Raw genomic sequence first — 25,449 nt, 5'->3', positions numbered from 1 at the left:
TCAGGGGCCCTGGTTAAAGCTTGAGATGGGACTGTGAAGTATCTGAGACAGCCCCACCCACCAGTTCCCTGCAAAAATATTAATACCTGAGGACACCAGTGAGGTGTCTGGTGAAGAAGTCTATATACAATTGGCTTGAATGCTTTATTTCTTTTTAAGGGGCAAGATTATGATAAGAGGAGTGAGGCAATGGAATGCAGTGAGGGACATTGCAACACACTGTTGTAACGCTTTGTTTCCTAAGCTGGTCTATGGGCCACCATTGGTCCATGAGCTTCATGCAAGTGGTCAGCAATGTGTTTGTGAAGAATGACAGGCAAAGCAGTTGCTCCATCCTTTTGCCTTTTGCTGAAGATGCACCTCTTTAACCTGGCCTTTTGACACCTTTAATGCATGTTTTTAGGACTCAGAACTGTTCATTTGATTTTAAATTGTTTTAACTGGTGTTAATACTGTATTTGACATTGCTGTAACCTGTGACCTTAAAGTGAAAGGCAGGTAAGAAATCCAAGTAATAATAGGAAGCAGGAGAAAAGCTTGAGATGCCCTTGCAGTTTCTGGAAAGTCACAGAATCACAGAAGGGTAGTGTTGGAAGGGACCACAAGGCTCAGCTAGTCCAGCCAACTCCTTGCAATGTAGTCATTTATTTTTATTTTATTACATTTATATCCCACTTATTCTTCCAAGGAGCTCAAGGGGAGGCATATGTGGTTCTCCCCATCTCCATTTTATCCCAACAACCCCACTGTAAGGTAGGTTCACCTGAGAGGCAGTGACTGGCTCAAGGCCACCCAGTGAGCCTCATGGTCAAGTGGGGATTTGAACCCTCATCTTCCAGGCCTTAGTCTGACACCACTATGCCACACTGACGAGTTCCGACTAGTCTTGCCTGTGCTTCCACCCTTATGTACAAATGGTGAGGGGGCAAAGAACAAGGAAGCTTATCAGAGACAAATCCTTAGGATATCAGAGAAGCTTTGGGTTGTGCTCGTTCTCCTGCCACTTTCAGTGAGACGATCCCATGCTGTCCTTTTGTGCTTGAGTATGAGATTGTGCTAATATTGTGCAGTGGAGTCTTTTAGAGAGGGTGACTTTTCATGGTTGCTTCGTTCATTGATCCACCAGAAGAGCTAGCTTTCCTGCTGGTACGCTCATTGAGTTCTGGCCAATCTCTGTGGCTCGGCAGAGGGGCACAGGTTTCAAGGCTGTATGCAGATGATAAATTCTCAAAGGTTTGATGGTATTGATGGGCTGTAATTACCTGGAGTCCAAGTGTTGATTTCCTATATCTCACCATGGTTGCTGTTCAAACATCTTTTTACAAGTCTTGTTTTTATTCACTTAGCAAACTTCCATCCCACCTTCGGGGAAGCTCACACACACAAAAAGAAATAATAATAATACAATACAATACAACACAATAAAAGTGTCAGGATAAAACAGGCTTTCATAGTCTTTAGAGTGGTAATCTGGAAGAGCCAAAGCAAACACCTCCATACACAAACAGTACTGCTGCAAAGAGAGATGAACTCCTCAAGTTGTGGTTGCCTATTGGATTAATATACTATCCAATTCTACCTGGCTCAGCGGTCTCAAGGCAGTGATGCCAGGTGATTATTAGTCTAGCCTAATGGGTTTTCCCTGCATGGTCTCACACGGTAGTTTCTCATTCTTCCTTTGCACGTTTTTAAATCATCATCATCATGAAAGTTCATCAGTATTTTATAGAATCCATTTCTCTGGATGTACACATTTTTGCAGACTGCTTTGCACATCAATGATGCGTTTTTCAATGTTGATTTCACCAAAATACGCATTTTTTTGCAAACTTCTACTGATATAAGCATTTTTGTAGAAGAATGCTTAAGGGTTTTCTGGTTGGAGAACTGCGTCAAAAAATCTGGGGAAGTGCGACTTTTAAAAGCTGCATTTCAATTCCTGTATACTTTCAAGAAGTATGGCAGAGGTAAGTTCAGTGCCTTTTCCCCCAGAAAATGGGTGCTGGTACTCACCAGCAGCTCCCATCCCACCCTACCCATCATGAGCTCTGCCAGCAAGGTGACCAGAATGCACACGGCCAGAAGAGCACAGTGCACGGCAGGGGGAGTGTGTCACACACCACACTGTCCACTCTCACACTCCTTGGGGAGCAGGACTTGTGGGCTCTGGCCAGCCCCAAGGAGACAGCGGCAACAGGACCCTGGAGGGGCTTTGCTGATGCCATGGCTGCCCATGCAGTTGAGCGTCTCCGGGTGGGGGAAGAGTACTGCCAGAAAAATCACACTGGGTATGTTCCCTTTAAAATGAAAAACTGAACTCCCCTCTTTATCCCTACAGGAAAAGTCCCTTTTCTGTAGCTGTTTTCTGTTTGCTATCTCCATGATGCTCACAGACGTTGGAATGCAGTATCATTTTATGCTGTTGAAAACCAACTCGGTTTGTTTTTTTTAAAAATAGTATTGTGAAATTGGCCCAGAATTCTATTCCTGAAAATTGACTGCCAAAAGGTCTAGATAAAGGTTAACAATTTAGGCTGGATCCTGATAAAACAGAGGAAGTGGTGATTTGGAGTTGGGCCCAAGCAAGCAAAGAGGTATCTCCTGGCCAAAATGAGATAGTGCTTCCCCCAGGTTAGTGTGTTTGCAATCTGATAGTGTTCTTTTGCTTTTGGGGGGTGGGGGGCAGTTACACCTGACATGATGGCTGGCACTCTTCTTTGCCACCCTGATCCAGGCCTTCGTTGACTTGAGTATTGCAATATGTTTTATGAAAAATATCTTTTGAGAACTGCCAAAACAATTAGTATAAAATGTCAGTCTTTAGCTTCTGATAGGAGGTTAGCTTGACAACAATTGGCAACAGAGGGCACACAACTCCATTACTTGGCAACAGCCTTCTCTTAGCTTCTGGGGACAGTTCAAGGTGCCAGTAATTATTATCTGTAAGGTCCTTCCATCCTGTCATTATTTTGAGGTGGGACTCAATCACATGCTGGCAAAATTCAGGCTACGCAATTAAAGTTGATTTGGCACACTTGTGAGGTGGAAAAAGGAAAGGGTTGCCATGTCCTCCCCTCACCCTCATATTCAGCCGAGGAGCTTTTCAAGTAGCTGCCTGCTCTATCAGGCAGCAAAATAAAAACAACAGCAGAGAGACAATTCCCATATTTCTTCCTCCTCTACCACCCCCTTTTCCAAAAAGTCCCTCAAGTCGCTGCCTGCCATATGGCAGGCAGGCAGCAAAATGAGTGATAGGTGAGTCCTACACTTCCCTCCTCCAATACACACATTTTTAGTAGCTGCCTGATACTCCATGTGACCGGCAGGCAGCAAAACAAAACAGATAGAGCAGCAAACAGATGTATCCTGTCCTTTCTCCTCCACCAATCCACATACACACACACACACACCAAAGAAACAAACAACCCTCTGTGGCCAGAGCAGTTTCCTGCCTCGTGCTCCACAAGGCCAGCAGGCAACGAGGAGGCAAATAGGCCCCGCACTACTTCTACCCTCCTTTTTCAAAGAAAAGCCCCTCTTTTCTAATGTCCCCACTTTTAAGAAGCCCTTCCATGGGCAGCCAAAGCAGAAGAGGAGCTCCGCTCACCCCCAACTTTCTCCCAATCCCAAAGGGATGGCAACCTCTCCTTGCCTCTTGTAACCAAATTCCACTGATAATCAGTCTACTTTTTTTTTTAGTTCTCATGTATGTGTGTGCACATGCACATTTTCACAAACCAAGCATACATTTTTACACCTCAGTAGTAGATGCTGCCAATTCTTTTGAGGAAGGGGTGTGTGTGTGTTTGTGTGTGTGTCTGTGTTTGTGTGTGTGCGCGCGCGCGCCATTTCCAAAACCTGCATCCTTCTCTTCAATTTTCATACCTGGTTATATCAAGCAGAAGGGAATAGTTGAGGGAATTATCGGTCACAATTTTTCTCCCCTCCTCACACAAAATGTAAATTACTAGTTACAACTCTTCTATCTCACCCTGCCCCCCTCCAGTAAAATAAACCTCTGGAAATGGCTATTCATTTTGTCCTAAGCAATTGTAGCTTCTGAAGGCTTTTCTTTGAGAAAGGGGGCAGGGGGAATTCTCTTTCAAAACACCAATTGAATCTGGACAGCTTCCAGTGGGAGAATTGAACTGATAAACACCTGCCTGAGCTTTGAGTGTGAAGGCACTTTCTGAATATAATTGTATATATAAGATTTGTGTACGGTCCCTCTTTGGAGATGGCAATAGCCCAGTGACGCTTTTAATTCTCCCGATATTCCACTAGGGATAAAAATACTCACTTCCCCTCCTAATTTCTTTCAACAAGTTTTCTGATGTCAAGAGCAAAGAATTGGGGAAACAGGATGAAACTGCCCTAGAATAGCTTTGCGATTAAATTCCATATGAAACTTCAGGTAGAATCTAGCATACTCTGTTGGAACAATCAATATACTTTTAAGGTCTCTCTTTTAGTGGTGCTGCAAAACCATCAGTGTGACAGCGATTTTTCTCAAGGATAGAAAAGCAGGTTGCTTCTAGCAACACTAGGAAGCCATACGGAATTATTAATCTACTGAGAAGAATTGTTTTTGGAAACTGATAAAAGCAAATAAATGAATTTGGACTGAAACGCAGGGGATATTTTAATGTGGATGCTCTGGAAGGCATTCCATCCTATATATTCCTCATCTTTACTTAGCATAGGAAGCAAGCCATGAATACCACTGGACTGCTACTTTGCTTCCTGGTAGGTGTCTGCGAAACGGAGTGAGCTCCCACTGCTCTGTCCCAGCTTCTGCCAACCTTGCTGTTTGGAAAGCATACTAGTGCAGGTAAATAAATAGGTACCACTGCGGTGGGAAGGTAAACGGCCTTTCCATGTGGTCTGGCACTCATCACAGAAGTGGCTTAGTCATGCTGGCCACATGACCTGGAAAGCTGTCTGTGGACAAACGCCAGCTCTCTTGGCCTGAAAAGCAAGATGAGCACCACTTATGACTGGACTTAGCCATTCAGGGGTCCTTTACCTTACCTTTACCTTTTATGTCCAGGAAATATGTCCAGGAAATATTGTGACTCCTCCCCTGTATTCTTCCCTCTCTTGAATTTTGCACATCTGTGCAGGTTTTACTATCTTGCCCATTTCCAGGAGTGGTGCAAAAAAGATCAGGGCTCCTAGCTTCCAGCCAGCTTCAACCAGAAATACAAAAGCAATGTCATTGCAATGCTCACGGCGATTTATCACTGGCTTGAGATAAATGTTATGTCTAAAATATGTAGTGGTGGTAAATTATCAAAGGAAAATTCAAGCCGAGCATTAGGAGGCAAGCTCCGTGTAGTAACATCCTCAGTGGTTTTGCAGGCATCTCCATTGTTTTGTACTGCTTTTAATGGGCTTTAAATGTTGTTATATTGCCATGCTCTGTCGCTGCCCATATATTTTATGAACGGGTGGTGCATATAAATACTTTTGTAAATACAAATAAATAAGATCCCCGACAACATTTGATGAGCCGATGGCAGATCCTTGTATTTAAACACTGTGGCAACCCAAATGTCTAGAAAGAGAAAGAACAGCAGTTCATTATTGACAGTGAAAATGGCACTGGAGTGCAGACTGTGTCCCTCACCCACACATAGTGTGGGTGTGTTTGACCCAGGTGAGCAGTGCTTGGCAAGAGGGCCTGTAGGAAGTTAGCAGTGGGTATCAGGGGGCAGGCGGGGAGTTCCATACTTCGCATTTGCAGATCTTTCTTGCTGTTTGGCTTCCCATATTAAATTATTGTGTTAAAGATAAAATAGTACTGACAGTGGGGAAAGGAATATGATCAATTGTGTTAAGTTGTATGGAGCTTCCAAGAGACACAGTGCTTTACAGTACGATATAATACAGAATTTGGAATGGAAGGATCTGAGTTAAAATTCCAGCTCATCCATGAAGCTCACTGGATGGTCTTAAGTGTTTTCATGAAGAAAACCCCATATGTATTCATATTCTGGATAACTTTTTGTGGAAGGGTGGCACACAAATGTACTTTTGAAAATGTTGTGAATCCAGGACAGGAGCAGTCATTGGGGAGCCTTCCAGATGCTGTTGGACTTCAACACCCATCAGCCCTAGACAGCATGGCCATTGGTCAGAGATTATGGGACTTGTAGTCCGACTATACCTGGAGGGCACTAGGTGATTCTGAACTGGTGAAGGTATTGTTTTTCCTGTTGAATGTCAGCAACAGCAGCCGCTTTATCTGGCTGCCTGTTGGAAACGGAACAAATTTCTTCTTAATAGGCTAAAGTCCTGACAGGGGTTGCTGTTAGCATTTGGAGTTACTTGCACAAGATAGCTTTCTTAATGTTCATCCGCTCTGACAAACCTTTTTTAAAAAAAATAAAGAAAATCTGAGCTGTGGATTAATAAGACTTTCATGTTAAAACTTCAGTTTCAGTATGGCTCAGATCATGTTCCCCTCCTAACAGTCTGACTATCTATTTAAGAAAAAAAGAATTATTATTTTTTTTGCAATAAGAATATTGCGCTAAATATACATTCCCATGGAGCAGTTTTGTCTCATGGTCTTGGTGTTTTGTTTTTTTCAAACTGCAGCATGTAATTATTCTGAAAGAAGCATTTTGTAAACAACCTTATTTTATGTGTGTGTGTTTTAAGGAGAAACGTTTTTACCTCTGCTTTTCCCCCCCCCCCCTCTCTCCACCTGGATTAATGGATTTGCCTGTTTATCTGGCACTGGACTCTACAATAAATCCAGGTTTGTGGGGTGTTTTTTTTTAATAAAAAAAGCCAAGCTAACTGCAGCTCTTTAATGGGAACTTTAGAAGTGACATTTTAATAGTCAGATAAGGAAATGCCAAGTTAGTGTCATCCCTAAATGAGCTTACTCCTTCTCAATTGTTGGTCTGATAAGTAAGTGTGACAGGAGGTTTCTTTCCCCAAAGGCTTAACAGTAAGAATGTTAGGTGGTTCATTTTTCAGCCCTTTCCTTTATTGTGTTAGGAAGCCACTTCCTCCAAGGCATATTCTCAGAGGACAGCTCTTTGGCTTTCAGTAAATTTTTTTCCTTTGCTACATTTCTCAATAGATCCATTTGCATGGGGCTTGGTCCACTGGATAGCGTGGGGCTTCTTCTTGTTGTTGTCTCATTGTTGTAGTTGTTGCTATTTCATTTATACCCCACCAATCTGGGCGGCTTCCAACACACACAAAAATAATAATAAAACATCAAACGTTAAGAATAACAATCACATCCTTTATAAAAAGTCACAATAACTTTAAAATAAACAACTTATACCAAATAAAGTAAAAAGCCCGCTTGCCGATGCTGCTGAGGAAGCAAGGGGAGAGGCAGCAGGTGATCATTTTTTATTATACAGTAGTACCTCAGGTTACGGGGACGCCGGTGGCGCTGTGGGTAAAACCTCAGCGCCTAGGACTTGCCGATCGCATGGTCGGCGGTTCGAATCCCCGCGGCGGGGTGAGCTCCCGTCGTTCGGTCCCAGCTCCTGCCCACCTAGCAGTTCGAAAGCACTCTTAAGTGCAAGTAGATAAATAGGTACCGCTTTATAGCAGGAAGGTAAACGGCATTTCCGTGTGTTGCGCTGGTGCAGGATCGCCAGAGCAGCTTCGTCACACTGGCCACGTGACCCGGAAGTGTCCTCAGACAGCGCTGGCCCCCGGCCTCTTAAGCGAGATGAGCGCACAACCCTAGAGTCGGTCACGACTGGCCCGTACGGGCAGGGGTACCTTTACCTTTTACCTCGCATTACATACGCTTCAGGTTACATACGCTTCAGGTTACAGACTCCACTAACCCAGAAATAGTGCTTCAGGTTAAGAACTTTGCTTCAGGATGAGAACAGAAATCGTGCTCCGGCGGCGCAGCAGCAGCAGGAGGCCCCATTAGCTAAAGTGGTGCTTCAGGTTAAGAACAGTTTCAAGTTAGGAACGGACCTCCGGAACAAATTAAGTACTTAACCCAAGGTACCACTGTATCTAGGACATTGCTGACAAGGATGTAGCCAATGTCTACAGAAGTAAGTCTGATCTATGTCTGACTTTATGGAGCCTTAACCACTCATAACCTGAGAGACATTTGCAACTCCTTGCAAAAAGCCTCCTTTGCAACCAACCAAGTGTTGCTGCTTGCTGCTGGGCTCCTCCCTAGCAGCCACCCACAATAAAAAAAAAAAAGAAATGGCATTGGGAATGGAGAGAAATGCCCAGAGCAAAGGGAAGAACTTAACTCTGTCCTACAACTTTAGATGCTGCGTTGATTTGTAATAAATTCTTTGTTAGGAAGATGTCAGAGCAGCAGGCTGCCCTCTTTATCACACAGTGCAAAAGATGTCAGGTTTACAAAAGGCAGGAAGACTGCTTAATTTGACTCATTACAGAATCAAATACTATCTGGTTTGCCAATTGCAGCTGGCACACTCACCACAAGGGTCTGTCTTTCAAATGGACTTTGAGAGCAGGATCTGCTCAATCAGGGAAATGAATTGTTATGTGCATTGGCAATTTTTTTCTCTCTCATTGGTCTTTCCTAAATGGTCTCTTGCTGGCTGAGTGATTTGTCCGCTGATTTAACGGCTGTGAGTAAAATTGTTCTTGCTGCCATAAGAAAGGCTAAAGAGACATGGTGCAACTCTTGTTTGCCGCTGACCATTTATATAGCCCTCCATTTGTTCTGACAACAACCTACTGAAGTGTAGGTCACTGTTTCCCCTTTTTTTAACCTTGTCAGCACTGAGAGAACTTTCCTGAAGCATTCAGTTTTTGGTACATGATAAAAAAAAAGAGCACTTGAATGCAGGCCTGCATTCAGTTTTAAAACTGCTGGAAAGTTCGGCTGCCCCAGGTCCATTTCCTTGGCTCAGACAATGAGCAGATTAATTTTGCTTTATGACAGATGGTGCCCAGAAGTTGCTTTGTTCTGAGTCTTTGTCTTTCCCTGGTCTAGTTCTGGCTGAGTTGGAAACCCTATTTGTTTTATTTCTTTATTTAAGGATTTATAAGCATAGATAGAATCAGAGTGTATACATAACAATCTAAATAATAGGTAAAGGACCCCTGACAGTTACCGTATTTTTCGCCCTATAGGACGCACTTTTTCCCCTCCCAAAATGAAGGGGAAATGTGTGTGCGTCCTATGGGGCAAATGCAGGCTCCTTGGCTTCAGCGATAGCAACGCAAAGCCTCCGAAGCCTGCGCTCCGGAGGCTTCGCGTTGCTTTCGCTGAAGCCAGGAGAGTCTGCTCTTTGAGGCCGGCGGTGGGGGAAAGCAGCGCTTCCCCCCATCGCCAGCCCCAGAGGATCGGGGGGCAGCGGGAAGGCACGTGACACCTTCGCGCTACTCTCCGACCTGGTTTGGAGGCTGGCTGTGGGGGAAAGCAGCGCTTCCCCCCATCGCCAGCCCCAGAGGATCAGGGGGCAGCGGGAAGGCGAGCGACGCCTTCGCGCTGCTCCCCGACCCCGCTTTGAGGCTGCCGGTGGGGGGAAGCAGCGCTTCCCCTCATCGCCAGCCCCACAAGCTGGGTCGAAAAGCCTGCAGGAGCCGCGCGCTCTTTAAAGGGTGTGCGGCTTCTGCGGGCTTTTCTATGAGGTGGGGGGAAAGCAGGGAGGTCTTGGAGTAGTGCACAGGCTGCGTGCAGCCTGTCTGCTGCTCCCAGAGCTGCGGGGGGGGGGATCATATTTTTTTCCTTGATTTCCCCCCCCTGAAAACTAGGTGTGTCCTATGGGCCAGTGCGCCTTATAGGGCGAAAAATACGGTAAGTCCAGCTGCAGATGACTCTGGGGTTGCGGCGCTCATCTCGCTTTACAGGCCGAGGGAGCCGGCGTTTGTCTGCAGGCAGTTTTTCCAAGTCATGTGGCCAGCATGACTTAGCCGCTTCTGGCACAACGGAACACTGAAACCAGAGCAGCACACGGAAACACTGTTTACCTTCCTGCCGCAGCGGTGCCTATTTATCTACTTGCACTGGTGTGCTTTCGAACTGCTAGGTTGGCAGGAGCTGGGACAGATCAACAGGAGCTCACCCCGTCGCAGGGATTCGAACCGCCGACCTTCTGATTGGCAAGCCCAAGAGGCTCAGTGGTTTAAATCACAGCGCCACCTGCGTCCCTAACAATCTAAATAGCAGATCCCCAAAGCTTCAAATTATCTATAGTATATGTAGTATAAAATGGCTGATAGCTCTCTTCAACATTTAAATTTCCAATAGCTAACTAAAAGCAAAAATGCTAGGGAAGGTGTTCAGCATCGCTCTTTTCTTGTCATTCCATCAGCGGAAGCATGTCAGCTTGCCAGACGGAACAATCCTCCCTCTTCTTCCCCTGGGGGCTGTTCTGAGGGTTCCCTTCACCCGTTAGAGCCCATTTCTGTAGGCACAAGGGGCAGAGGAGAGGGGGGAATGACCCATTGTGCAAGTGGAAGTCTTTGCACAGTGCTTCCACTGACATTGGTTCAATCCCAGGCTAGGCATTCATCCAAGTTTGATCGGTAGTCGATTTCACAGAGCAAAATCAAAGGTCTGGTTTCTAGTATGGCAGGAGTACCTATGGGGAATACTCTTTTTAAAAATTATTTTTATTGATTTTCCAAATTATTACAAATCAAATCAAATTGCTTAAATTTAATACAATTTCTTAAAATCAGGTTCCCCGCTCTCGTTGCAATCACATGTCGAAGATTTTCTCCCGTAGCTATGGGGAATAATCTTAACCATGGTCCATCAGAGGAACACTGTTCCCGGCTGGGGTATGTGGGGCAAGATGGTCCTTCAGGTAAAGTTATGACTGGGCTACACCCCTTCAGATGATTAAATGGGGGGGTTCTCTTGACTGCATGGTCCTCCAACCAACTGGGATGAAGGGTTGATGGGAAAGCATCTTTGTGTGAGGTAAAAATAGAATTATTTCTGGAAGAAAGAGGGGGAGACTTGGAAGGAAGCAGAGCATGAGTGCTAGAAGGCACCTTTGCGGGTTCAAGTAATTCTTTTTCCGAGGTGTTGAAGAGGGCCATCTGTTTTGCTGCTTGCTAAGCTACTTATTGCCTCTTGTGTTCTGCTTCTGTATATTTCTAAATGAATGAAATAATACAAAAACAAGTATCCAGTCGTCTCTCCTTCCCTTGAACTTCTTGCCACTCAGGGAAGTGGAGGTAAGGTTTGCTCATCACTTAACAGTGAGAAAAAAGACTGGATTTTTAGCAACTTGAGGACTGTCAAGGAAAGTATAGAAGTATAAATGCGTTGCTACTACAAAGGGCAGAGTACAATGGAATTGTAGGATTTATGCTGCCTTCCATCTTCCTCCTTTAAAAAAAATATTAAAACATTAAAATGCAAAAACACTTGGTACTGCCAGTTTCTGAAACATTTACCTGAATGATGCAACTGCTCCTCTCTTTTTGAGAGTCTTCTGTATACCTTGTGTTACTAAGTCAGCTTCCACATGAATTTTTTACAGATTGGTGAGGGGTTTTTTTTGCCAGTGTTTTAACATCAAACTTGCAATTGGATTTCTTGATGTTGCTTATGGTTTCACTCAATGCGGATGCAAAACTTCAGGAGCTTGTCAAACGGAACAAATAAGACCATTTATTGCACAGGGTAGGAATGTTGCTGCTATCTACACAAAGCTGTTATTCTTCCAAACACTTAGCTCTGCATAAGTAGACTGTAACGCTATTGAAAAATATTCAGATGATTGGCACCTGAGGATGTAGTTGTGGGACAAGAATGCTTTAACAACGGGCAGCTCTTCAGCATGAAGAGCATGTCTGCCTCCTGGGTGGATCTTCCTTCCTGAAAGCCAGTTCTGACAATACAGCTGATTTATTCTGTTACCATTTATTTATACACCACCTTTTGGCCCAGAGACCCTCTAAGTGGAGAACAGTATCATAATACAAAAGAAACATACAATAAAAAAATACAATAAACACAATAAATCCATCAAAACGATATAAAAATCGCAAAATACCTCTCAATCATGCTGAATATGTGTTGGAACACTCCTTAACCCCCTCAAGCAAGGGAACAGGAAACGTATGGATCATTATACCCCCTATCTCTCATCTAGGGTGTACACACTCCCCTCTCATCGCTCTCTTCGAAGTGGGGCAGGTTCCATCCTGGGGCAGAAACTGCTCTCTCCCCCTGCTGCCAACCTGCTAGTATTATAATAGCCAAAGCCTGAAGGAAAAAATAATTCTTACAAACCCTCATGTTCACAAAAACACTTACTTCCTGTCCTCCTCACCAGCAAAACCCCCAAACTGCTTAGGTATGCATTCTATTCACACACTGTGATTCTTTATGTTGAAGATGAGCTGCTATCCCATGTGAATTTGTGCCTCCAACATTAATTACGCTTGTATAAACATCATATTGTGTAAGGAAGTCAAGCAACTGAATCTGGACTGAATTGGGCAAGGTGTTCCATGTGGAGAGGGCACCTTTCATGGGCTGGAAATCACTGAAATGCCTGGTGGTATACTTGTTAAAAATGCCCTGTTCCTTGTGGCTGGTTATCTCAAACAACCAGGCCGGCTCTACCATTAGGTAGAGCAAGGCTCCAGTGATGTGATACTAAGAAGCAGAGCTCTGCGTGCCCTTCAGCCTGCCCTGCATCCCTTCAGCTAGCTTGTTGCCCTTCAGAAGCAGTGGAGGAAGCTACCCTATTGAAGTAAAATTCAATTGCCATAGAACCAGGGAGGAAAGTTGCCCTCATGCTGTTCACCACAGGTGGCAAATAGTCTTGGGCTGTTCCTGCAAGCAACCACAGTGCTCAGAGAGGTTCATACTGGAGAAGACACTCTGTTGTCTCCCCATGCAACTCTGTTCCTCATCAGTTACCATTTCTAGAGCTCACCTGCCCTTTAAACAAAAGTTTCAAACCTGTGGATGTCATAGTTTCCCAGCCAAGAAACTAAGGGCATTGTTGCTCTGTTGGCATCGGAGAATGTCTTGATAGCCTGCACATGAATAGTAGCCATATAGGCATATTGGAAGCTGCCCATCTAGATCAGCGTTGTCTGCAGCAGCTGACTCTCCTGGGTTTATGGGGAGGGATATTTCCTGGGCCATCTGGAGATGCTGGGGATTGAACTCAGGATCTTCTGCATTCAAAGCAAATGTGCTACCTACCACAGAGCCACAGCTCTTCCCCTGCAGAGATAATATATATCTACGTAGCACATAGTATCTTTTTGTGCAGGGTGTCTGATGTGAACGCTCCTTTCTGCACATCTCATGATATGCTGAAGTTATAACTATCAGAAAAAGAACTTTCCAGTGGTAGACATGAGTGCACATGTCCTAATACACAGTGCACTTTTAGTTGGAGGTTAAAATTTGGAGAGGTGTCAGATCTCCTTTTTTTTATCTCACACTTTCTTTTTCTGGAGGGAAGGCTCTTAAGAGCCTATTGTTCCCATGAAGCTCCTAAGATGACATGTTAAGAATGAGGACAGGATATTAACACACAATATAAGAGACTTAATTGAAGATGGAGTAGAGAAGGGAGGAGGGAAATATATCTAATAAAGTAAACCTGATTGACAAAGCAGGAAGCCAGCCAGATATGAACAAAAGGCGCACAGCAGGGAAATGAATGCAAGCAAATGCCAATTCACACTTCAGCAGGCACCTTCCTTGACTGCTCAAACATTTTCAGTCAGATAATGAGCAAAAACAAACACTTTAGCATCCTCCCCTCTGCTGGGGAGAAGAGCTCAAAAGGGATGGAGGGGAGAGAGGAAAAGTCTTGGTGCTAATTGTTTGCCATCTGAACTGTCAGTGAAATGCCAGAGGTTTTTGTTGACTGGCACCTTTGTTGAATGATGGCTAATTGTGAATGGTGAAAGCGGATTTATTATTGCTGGCTCAGGCCATTTAGCTGTTTTGCAAAAAGCTCTTGATGATGATGAGCTGGTTTACCTTGGGCCACACTCTTGAAATGCTAGCTTAGCTGTCAAGCTTGTTTGTTTGTCTGCACCATTTGCACTTCTGGGGCAGGGTGTTACTGATGCTGAGGGTGTTACATCAGATGTTGCTTTGGGGTTACCAGAAGGAAATCTCAACACTCTCTCTTGGTGTTCGGGGAAGGGATTGCTGAGGTGGCTGTAATGAAAAGCAGATGGCTGATGGCATGTCTGGGGCATCCATGTAATTGTGAAGCCTGCTTCCGTGGCTCCCTAGTGCAGTCAGTCTCTGCTTCTGGACTAGGAACTCGCAGTGGCAAAATTGTGTGCCTGCCTGTCCCATAGAAATGCTTTAGGTAGTTTCTCAGAACAACAAAAAATCCCTCTTATATTGCCAGATGCCACCCTGAGCTCGCTATGGCACCCCAAAAGATATTATGTCAGTTTTTATTTTTGATTTTATCTTGGAACTGCTAAGGCAGAGCTCTGGCAAGTATCCAAGGCATGGTTTGAAAACAGGAATGGGGGAGAAATTTGATTCAATTCACATTTAAAAGCTAACTTACCTAATTTGTACTTTTCCAAACAACATGTGAACTGAAACACAGCCAGCCTTCGAAATCTGCAGTTTTTTGAATTTTGCGATGCTGTTCTCCAGCCAAGATATGTATACAAAAATGCATTATCTTAGGTTTAAATGTGCATGGAAATAAAGATAGTGAAAATAAAATGCATTATATTAGGGGAAAGGGTTTGCAAACAGTGTGTGTACATTTGGCAAAATAGCGTACAAAATGTGTATATCAGGGTAAATTTGCTGATGAATCTTCATGGAATTGTGGCGTTGGAAGGAACCACAAGGGTCATCTAGTCCAAATCCCTGCAGTGCAGATATCTTCCACCCAACATGGGGTTCATGCCCCTGAGATTAAGAGTCTTGTGCTCTACAAATTGAGCTATTACCTGCGTAATAATTTTTTTTAAAATCACAAACTGATAAGAAAATGTGGAGAACTGAACTTGCGATCGGGGAAATATGAGAAACTGAAAGGGACCTAAATTGACAGATTCACCCACCTGTAGCTTTAAGTGCTTGGGGAGGTGCTTTGGAAGCCATTATCAACTCCAAACTTTTGTCAGACTACCTGGATGGTTGAAATGACCGTTATTATTATCATTTTATATTCATATTAGGCAGGCTGTTTCCCGACTAAACGATAAAATTGTAGACCATTAACCATATGCATCTTTGCAGTTTACTAAATTAATTTGAATATGAATTGAAACAACAATAACTCTGAAGCAAGAAGCATAATTTCTGTATGCTTACGAATACCACTTGCTGGGAACTGTAACTGGAGAGGTCCTCAGGTCCTACTTTGCAGGCTACTGATGGGTTGGCTGCAGTGAAAACAGGATTCTGGCCTCATGAGCCTTTAACCCTAAGAGCATGGCTCTTTTTATGTTGTTAGTTGACACACATTGTCAAGCAGGCCCCCATCTTAGAGACATTGCAGACAGGATGCTTTTTAGTTTTGATCGTACTTTTCATTAAAAAACAAAAACATTGCTACCAAATTTCATTGGGGGGCATCTTTTGGTGTATGGCATCCATCTGGTCAATGGAATATATAGATTATATTCCATAGATTATATTATATAGATTGGTAGATTAGCATTTTCCCTAAGCTCCCCAAGAGAAATAATGTACTATGAATTAGGTTTAACTTTGACGCATGCAGCTGTTCTCCAGTATGGGTTCCACAGTTATGGTATGCAAAGTGACTGAAATTTAATAGTGCTTCTCAAGCATGTTGCATTTAAAACAGGTATTTCTGTACGATTCCACCACTCTCAACTATGCAGCTGATCCAGTTGATTTTTTATTTTATTTTTTACTTTCCAGTACAAACCGAATATCCAGTGGGTGCTGCAGTGATCAGATACTTGATAAGTACCTATTAGAGACTGAATGGGTTTGGGACACTGGGAGTTAACTCCTTCTGTGCAGTAAATTATAGGCTGCAGTGAGATCCATTGCAAGTATTGTACCCTTGGGTTCCCTTAAAACTGTTTTCGTTCTATCAGTATTGAAGTTTCTGTGATTTGATACAGTCAGTAAATGCGGGAGGAAAAGAGATTTGAGAGTTCTTATTTCCTGGCAAATAAGTATCTCCTTGGGGGGAAAATGCACATAAGAAGTGAAATCCATATTTAATTATACCATTAGCATTTTAAGCTGATACTCTTTTATATACTGTTTCTGTGCCGCCACCCCCACCCCCACCCCCACTTTGAAGTTGCAGCAAGGAGAGGTGACTTTGAAATAAAAGGATGCAAGGGAACAGGTGATTGGATTCAAGTATAGTGATTTAGTGCTCTGTTGGTATCCTGATGTATGATTCCATTTCTGGGGACCATGAGTTTCTGTGCAAGTATTATGGCATGCTTAAAGCCATATGGGAATGATGTTCTTTCACCCTTAAAGGGTTATCTCATGAAAAATAAATCAGATTGTCCTTTTATCACTGCTGTCCTGGAAAAGTGCTACTGAAGTAGGGAGGTCATGTTTAGTCTTAAGTATAAAGCAGTCTTCCACATGCCTCACAGCATTGCCCTGCCACAACATTAAGTGGCCCTTATGCACACTGCACGGGACGCGGGTGGCGCTGTGGGTAAAAGCCTCAGCGCCTAGGGCTTGCCGATCGAAAGGTCGGCGGTTCGAATCCCCGCGGTGGGGTGCGCTCCCGCTGCTCGGTCCCAGCGCCTGCCAACCTAGCAGTTCGAAAGCACCCCCCAGGTGCAAGTAGATAAATAGGGACTGCTTACCAGCGGGAAGGTAAACGGCGTTCCAGGTGCTGCGCTGGCTCGCCAGATGCAGCTTTGTCATGCTGGCCACGTGACCCGGAAGTGTCTCCGGACAGCGCTGGCCCCCGGCCTCTTAAGTGAGATGGGCGCACAACCCTAGAGTCGGACACGACTGGCCCGTACGGGCAGGGGTACCTTTACCTTTATGCACACTGCACACTCCTGCAATGGAACGTCCCCTTCCTCTCCTCTGTGCACTCCCTGCATCCTTCAAATCTGCCGTGACGATTTCCCCAACTCTCCACAGCAGATAGAGGTGTGGGAAAACGTGGCACACAATGACATTGTTGGATTCGATACATTGTAAGTCACTTTACTCTTCCACCAATTGCCAAAGGGGATGGAGCAGGAGTAAGGCTGCTTGCAAGATGGTGAGGCCAGCCTCCAAAGCAATATAAGGTAAAGGTAAAGGGACCCCTGACCATTAGGCCCAGTCGTGGCCGACTCTGGGGTTGCTGCACTCATCTCGCTTTATTGGCCAAGGGAGCCGGCATACAGCTTCCGGATCATGTGGCCAGCATGACTATGCTGCTTCTGGCAAACCAGAGCAGCGCACGGAAATGCTGTTTCCCTTCCCACCAGAGCGGTACCTATTTATCTACTTGCACTTTAACGTGCTTTCGAACTGCTAGGTTGGCAGGAGCAGGGACCGAGCAAGGCTCTGTGGTTTAACCCACAGCGCTACCTTCATCCCCCAAACACTATAAGAAGCCTCTAAATGCTATGGTGGGTGGTAGAGAAGTCACCAAGGAATGCCATTTTCAGCACTATCTCTACAGCCACAGTAACATGTACACTAATTCTAAAGGTTATAAAAGGACTTTGCAAGATGTTTACAAAGCCAAAATTCAGATAACCAGAGTTCCAAACATTTATTTGTGAGGGCCCTATTACATGAGGATTCAGTGAGCTGATGTTGTTGTTTTGCATGGAGAGACAACTTTGTGATAGCAGTGACATCACTCAAACTTCTCTGATTCTTTCGCAGAAAAGTAATAGTTAAATGTTGGTATGTATCTGAATAAGTGTGCATGCACATGAAAGCATATACCCAGAAAGCATATACCAAACTTAGTTGGTCTCTAAGGTGCTACTGGACAATTTTTTAAAAAAATTATTTAGTTAAATGTTGGGTAAGCAAATATTGAAATCACCCTTAGCTTAACTCTAAGGGTTGTTCTGAGTGACTATTAAAACTTACCTGTGATGCTCAGGCACTGCCAGCCAGCAACGTGCAGTTCGCAAGTGTTAAAATGTGTCAGACTCAAGATTTTCAAATGCTTGGTGTCAGCACAGCATTATAAAATGTCAACGAAACAAAATGTTGTAAGAAATATTTGTCATACCAGTTAAGAATTAAAAGCAATGATTATTTTGGGCTTGCTTATAAAGCCCGCAGACCACTCGTGGGGTGTGACCTACAGGTTAGGAAGCACTTGTTTATAATTTGCACATCAGTCTGTTGTGATTTTTGTTTTGGTAGATGATGGCCCTTACTCGAAAGGGAGCAAAGACTCAGGTGGACTGGACACAGCCCTGGTTTCAAGAAGGCAAAGTATACCAGGTAACTGACATTTTCATTTAGCCATGTATACCTTTTTGAGGTCAGTAAGGTTTCATTCTTAGTTTGGTAACCACCAAAAGTGCTTTGCTGGGTGTGGTAGACCCGCTTTGCTAACTTTCTGGCAGGTGGGTTGCTTATTGGAAGGGACTGGTGCAGTGCTCACGTCCCAGCAGAAGTTGGGTGGGTGCTCCTGACCACGGGCTCACCTGGTAGCTGCAGTCGTAGGTTTTAATTTAAATATTTCCCACTGTGTCAACACTACATCAGGGTCATAATGGAAAATTAAAATTGCTGCTGCCAGAAATGCATGTGTCTTGGGGGGGGGGCATGTTAGGACAGGGATCAATGTTGCTGAGCTCTAATGGGGGCACTTGAGCCCTGGAAGCTGCCTGCAAATGCTAGTTCCTGATGCAGTAAACCATGGTCTGCACCAATGGCAGTAGAGATGTGTTGCTGCACCAAGGTTAGCTCCAAAAATTAAAAGGAGGGAAATTGCATCTGATGAAAAGGCATGCAAGCCCTGCAGCACTCCTGACCTCATAGCCATAGTTAAGAGATGGGACAGCATCAGGCTCTGGTAATTCCTGTAATAATAATAATCATAATCATAATTACAAAGCCAAAAGGAGGAAATGGAAGAAAATGTTGAAGGTGGGGAGGAAGAGGAGAAAAAAGCTATTGAGGACCACATTCCAACTACTACTCATTTTTATTGTTCCTTCAGTTTTGATTGATCAGTCGCATGAGATGCAATATATTCTGTAGCAGCTTGAGCCCGTAATAGTGAAGACTTGTAAAACATGCTCTACTCGTATGCATTACAAGGCTGGAGAGTGATAAATATTTATAGGGGGACCATTATGCAGCACTTATTCGCCTTCATTCATGCATTAATGTCAGATTATCATTTAAATGACACAGGTGTGATATTCTTCATTCTTCCATTACTGAGTGTCCTTGGGTTTAGGCCCATTTGCAGTCACCTGTGGATACTGTGGCACCTACACCCATTTGCACCATGGAGAAGTTCAGAGTCATCAATGCAATCCAAAGCAGAAAATGCATAGAAGAGAGAGGAGTGGATCCTGAGCACTTAAATTGACACATAACATTATACAAGAACTAATATACAGCAAGTCTTTTCCTCTTCTAAAACAGACAGCAAGTAATAAGACTTCAAACAAAACAAAACAAAAACAGCCTGGCACACTATCGACCTTATTTTTGGAAACGTGTGCCAAAGATGTTGGGCAGCCCTTAGCAGAGACTCACCTAGCCCACCAAACATAGGTAGCTTGGGAAAAATAAAGTAGGAAGGATTGGGGGAGTTATTAAGCACTTTGAGCATCTCCATTGTCTGTGATGTTGTTTATAAATGCTGAAATGTATTTTTCACTGTTTTACTTACGAGATGTGCTGGGCAGCATAACAATGTCCAGGGACCTCTTCCTACATTTTCTCCACAGAAGAATTCAGAGGAGTCACTATTGTGGAACTGATTAAAAAAGAAGGAAGCACCCTTGGCTTAACTATATCTGGTGGTACAGATAAAGATGGTAAACCAAGAGTTTCTAACCTGAGACCAGGAGGGCTGGCAGCAAGGTAAACCAATCACATTAACAAGGATAGATTTCATTGTCTTGGGATCATGCATCACCAGGGACCAGCAATTCGTTCAAAGCACTTTTTGCATGTTAGATAGCTAAAGAATAACTTCTTTCAGCCTCACCTCCTAACACAACTTTACTCGTTATGATTCAGTGGGTGCATATTATAAACCCTTTTCTCATTTCCCTGAACCTTCCTTATTAAAAAATAAAGAAAAATGCTTTTGTGCATGGTTATCAAGTAATATCTGCTGTTACTTTCCATATGGAGTTTAAGTTCACATTCCTCATTATGTAGGTAGTTCTCTCTGTTTAATAAGCCAGTAAGGATGTAATTGCAGATCATGCAAATTATGAAAAAGGGTGCTGGAAAGATGCAATTGAGATGTTTTGTTGCATTTATTGCAGGAGCGACCAGCTAAACGTTGGTGACTACATCAAGTCAGTGAATGGGATTAACCTGACGAAACTTCGCCATGACGAAATCATAAGCCTGTTGAAGAACGTGGGGGAAAGGGTGGTGCTAGAGGTAGAATACGAGCTGCCACCAGCGGGTTAGTACCTCCTGGATGGAGTTACTACTGTAATGTTTCAAGATGTAGGTGGCTTCCCCTCCCCTCCTTGCCTCTTCTACAAAAATTGGTTTCAACCATCAGATCATTCAGCCATCTTGCTCCAGTTAGTCTCCATTGACTGGTGGCAGCAGCAGCTATCTGTAACATTTCAGGCAAAGGTCCCTTCCAGCTTTGTTCTAGGAAATTCTTTTAACTGGAAATGCCAGTGATATGAAACCGGGATCACTTCCAGTGACTAGGTTGGATCCAGAATTCTGGATGCTGTTGCTTGTAAACATTTAGCAATCCTCAAGATTTTACAGGCAGTAGCAGATGGAGAAAACAAACTGTTTCCACCTGTAACTGGTGCCGCAATTCCACTGTCTATGGATATTTGAGTAGATGACCGATCAGATTCTTATTTACTCACAAACTGAAGCATATGCTCTTGATGGTGATATTATTACCATTCTTTGCATTAATGGCCCATCTTTGCTCCAAGGAGCTCAAGGTGGCATTTTTTTATTTATTTAGGTAATAATTTTTTTATACTGCTTGGTAGTAAAAAACAACAACAAAGCCCCCTCAAAGCAGTTTTAAGTATGACTAGCATCACATTTCCTTTAGGAGTGTTCAATACAGGCAACCTTCCTGGCCCTGCGTGCACCAGCGGAGCATGCATAAGCCTGCCCTCCTGTCCCCCATCCCATTCCACCCCATTCTGCCCTCTTCTGGGTCCAAAATGACCCACGCATCAGTGGTCATATGTCAATTGAATGTGCACAAAATGGTCACTGCCTGTACTTTAACCATGCTTTCTACTTTATAATCAAACTATTCTTTTAGCTGTGAAGATTTGAACATAGTCATCTAGGGTTGCCTGCAGGCTTTTTGCCTAAGATACCTGACAGTCCAGTAACCACTGCCAGCTTCTGAAAGGTGCAATCAGATTTGAAGCTTCCAGGAAAAGGGCAATGGTTTGCTTTAGTACAGTATTATGTATGCATTAAGAGAGCTTGAGGGCAGTCTAGAAGATTGGATCTTGATTTAGCCACATTTTTAATTCTGTTTAATAGCTTCATATACTTAATGCAAGCATTCTTGTTACCTGCTTCAAAAGCCCCTCTTTTCAGTCTCTTTTCTTTTTTGTATTGTTTGATGTCGTTTCCAAAATATCAATAAAAAGATTAGTAAAAAAAAAAAAAAGCCCCTCATATTGCAAGATTTATGAATGTGATTAGGCAAATTTTCGTATCGGATGAAGAATTTTTTCTTTAAAAAAAGTATGGCAGGTTTAAGGATGTCAATTCACTCCTTTTCTTCCCTATCTCTAGCCCCGGATAATAGTGCAGGCATCATTCCAAAGACCATTGAAGTCACCCTGTACAAAGAAGGCAACAGTTTTGGATTTGTACTACGAGGTCAGATTCTCTTTGGTTAATGATGATAAAACTACATTGTTGGGACATGTAAAAGTGGGGGCGGGGATAAAGCCAGCTATTCTGTATAAATCAAAATCCTAAGCTAATAATCATACAGGACAATCTTCGAAGAATGCTGACAAATACAGTTTTGGGGTTCCGTCTTTATTTCAGAGGTTCTTTGGGTTGCATCCATCAAAGTCACATGGTTCACAGAATGACTTCTGCTCAATGCAACAGAATGTCTCCCCTCTGAAAGCCCCTCAGATCTGTTTGCGAAAGTTGGGGTAACCCCCAGATCAGATTTGGGGGTGTGCAGTGGGAGGAGAGGGAAGGAAATTTCCATTTCCATTAGCAGATGCCTTTCCATGCTCATAGTGACTCATTGGATTGAATCCTTTAATAGCTGGGCTGGAGAAGAGTTCATGCCTTCTACTGTGGTACAGATTTTTCCTATCTCAGCATTGCAGCATTTATTTGTGTGTGTTTTTTGCAAATTTGTTACAGGAGGAGCCCACGAAGATTGGCACAAATCCAGGCCATTAGTACTGACATATGTTAGGCCAGGTGGTCCAGCAGACAGGTAATGTTCACATTTAGCAACGGAGCTTAAACAAATAGGTGTTTTGCCAGACAACCTACCTGAAGCTCCTAGTACAGGGATGATGGGAGTTGTAGTCCCAAAACATCTGGAGGGCGGAGTTTGCCTATGCCTGCCCTAGTAGGTCTGCATACCAGCTGTATATCTAAGTTTGATATCTGGGCGTACTCTCTACATGTCTCTTTTTCTCAACTTTTCCCCAAATGATTACTAGCTAGTGTTTCAAGAGACTGAAAATAGTTTCAGGCCAAATTCAAATGCTGATTTCCATGCTTACCACTAATTTGTGCAACTGATTTTAAAAATAGCTGTTATGTATGCTCTAATTGAGGCAGATGGTGGATAGATTGTTGCAAGATCCCTTGTCTCAGCCTTTACCAATATGGTGCCCTCCAACTGTTTTAGATTACAGGTGATGGAGTAATTACTACTACTACTACTACTACTAACAACAACAACATTTTATTTATATGCCGCCCATCTGACTGGGTTGTCCCAGCTACTCTGGGCGGCTTCCAACAAACACAGGAAGACATCAAACATTAAAAACTTCCCTAAACAGGGCTGCCTTCGAATGTCTTCTAGAAGCCAGATACTTGTTTATTTCCTTGACATCTGATGGGATGGTGTTCTACCTTGGTCCAAAACAGCTGGAGACCAGTATGGGGATAATTGTTCAAGCAGCAACATCTGTGCCATTATGTGTACCTGGAAAGGGGGCCAAAGAAATATTTGTCTTGGTAAGCTAGTTATGAACTGACTTCCCCACTTACTACATTTGAACGGCTTCCCAATTACACATGCTCCCTGGGCGACTCATAAGAATGAAATCCAACATAATACAAAGCACTAGAGGTAGCAAAGAAAGATTGTTCTGTCCGGCAGATGTGCAATAAAAGTAAAAACACAAGCTGTTTGAAAAGCTGGTTTTCTGGTCCACATAGATCCTGGCCACAGTGATCCATGTGATGGTCATCTCCAGGCTTGACTACTGTAATTCGCTCTACGCGGGGCTGCCCTTGAAGCTGTCCCAGAAACTCCAGCGGGTACAGAATGCTGCAGCGAGGCTCCTCACGGGGTCTCTGCCATGGGAGCATATTCACCCAGTGCTTTTCAAGCTGCACTGGCTCCCGGTGGAGTACAGGGTCAGATTTAAGGTGCTGCTTTTGACCTTTAAAGCCCTTCACGGCCTAGGACCCTCGTACCTACGGGACCGCCTCTCCTGGTATGCCCCACGGAGAGCCTCAAGGTCCATAAATAGCAACACCCTAGTGGTCCCAGGCCCTAAGGAAGTTAGATTGGCTTCAAGCAGAGCCAGGGCCTTTTCAACTCTGGCTCCGGCCTGGTGGAACGCCCTGCCTCATGAGACCAGGGCCCTGCAGGATCTGATTTCTTTCCACAGGGCCTGTAAGACAGAGTTGTTCCACCTGGCCTTTGGCTTGGAGCCAATTTGATTCCCTCCCTGCCTCTCTTTCTTTTTTCTTTTCCTTCTCCTCCTGCGATGAGGCTACATTTTAATATTTTAATGTTCCATTATTTTAATGTTGTATTTTATTTTTGTTTTTAAGTTGTAATCATTCATCTTGTTTTTATTATTGCTTGTAAGCCGCTCTGAGCCCTGCCTTGGCTGGGGAGGGCGGGGTATAAATAAATTATTATTATTATTATTATTATTATTATTATTATTATTATTATTATTATTATATGCTTCATTTGGGGGGTCTGTCTGTCCTGGTTTTGGATGTGTTAAGAATTGTGTGCAATTTTCCTGCAGGGAAGGGTCTCTGAAAATTGGGGACAGGCTGCTGAGTGTTGACGGGATTCCCCTTCACAGTGTGAGTCACGCTGATGCATTGAACATCCTTCGCCAGTGCAACCAAGAGGCACTTTTCCAGATTGAGTATGATGTCACCATAATGGGTAAGGGCTTTTGGATTCCCTCGGGGGGGGGGCGCACAGGCTTTGGCCATGGGGAGGGAGGAATTCATTTGCATTTTCTCCTCACCTAGTGCAGAATCTGTAGGTAGTGAAAATGTAAAAGTTTAAAATTACCACAGCGGCCAAGAGGAATGGGCTAAAACTTTGTAGTTTTTTAAAGCAAGCTTAGGATAGATAATTGAGTTTGGAGGTGTGCTCCTGGAGGCATACAGTAAATTTAAACTAGGTATGCTTTCTAAGGGACATTCAGTACCATTCCCAAGTTCTGCTTCCCAAATTTCGTGCACCAGTTTTCTTAAGCAATAAGTGCATAGGCTGAGACAAGTTAGCTGATCGTTATCAACATCACAAATTAATACAAAATGATGGAGTTGCAGACAAGTAAGGTAAGGTAAAGGTACCCCTGCCCGTACGGGCCAGTCTTGACAGACTCTGGGGTTGTGCGCCCATCTTACTCAAGAGGCCGGGGGCTAGCGCTGTCCGGAGACACTTCCGGGTCACGTGGCCAGCATGACATCGCTGCTCTGGCGAGCCAGAGCCGCACACGGAAACGCCGTTTACCTTCCCGCTAGTAAGCGGTCCCTATTTATCCCGGGGGTGCTTTCGAACTGCTAGGTTGGCAGGCGCTGGTACCGAACAGCGGGAGCGCACCTCGCCGTGGGGATTCGAACCGCCGACCTTTCGATCGGCAAGCCCTAGGCGCTGAGGCTTTTACCCACAGCGCCACCCGCGTCCCTTTGCAGACAAGTACTTTGCTGCAAATGTTACAGTTACTACTGAGAAAGAGCAGCGAAACAATGGATTGTCTTCTCTAGGAAAGCTGTGGGGTGTTTTGCAGAAGACATATAGACTTGGAGGTGGTTATAGACACAGAAAGATTGGCTCTGATGGAATGAACCCTGATGTCATTATGAAACATGGCTTGATGTTTACTGTATAGCAGAGAGTGTAAATTTCC

General features: G+C 43.9%; 1 protein-coding gene across 5 annotated transcripts in view; it reads left to right on the top strand.

Moving 5' to 3' along the window:
• Positions 1–25,449, top strand: part of GRIP2 (glutamate receptor interacting protein 2) — a 371,385-nt gene that overhangs the window by 284,590 nt on the left and 61,346 nt on the right. For all 5 annotated transcript variants that reach the window (XM_053378049.1, XM_053378050.1, XM_053378053.1 and 2 more), the window contains exons 2-7: positions 18,290–18,370; positions 19,837–19,972; positions 20,386–20,531; positions 21,866–21,952; positions 22,460–22,535; positions 24,328–24,473. In XM_053378049.1, coding sequence (XP_053234024.1) covers positions 18,290–18,370; positions 19,837–19,972; positions 20,386–20,531; positions 21,866–21,952; positions 22,460–22,535; positions 24,328–24,473 — 672 coding nt within the window. The remainder of the gene's footprint in view (positions 1–18,289; positions 18,371–19,836; positions 19,973–20,385; positions 20,532–21,865; positions 21,953–22,459; positions 22,536–24,327; positions 24,474–25,449) is intronic.

The sequence above is a fragment of the Podarcis raffonei genome, chromosome 2 (assembly GCF_027172205.1).
Source record: "Podarcis raffonei isolate rPodRaf1 chromosome 2, rPodRaf1.pri, whole genome shotgun sequence".
Lineage (NCBI taxonomy): Eukaryota > Metazoa > Chordata > Lepidosauria > Squamata > Lacertidae > Podarcis > Podarcis raffonei.
This window is presented reverse-complemented; position numbering and strand designations above follow the sequence as displayed.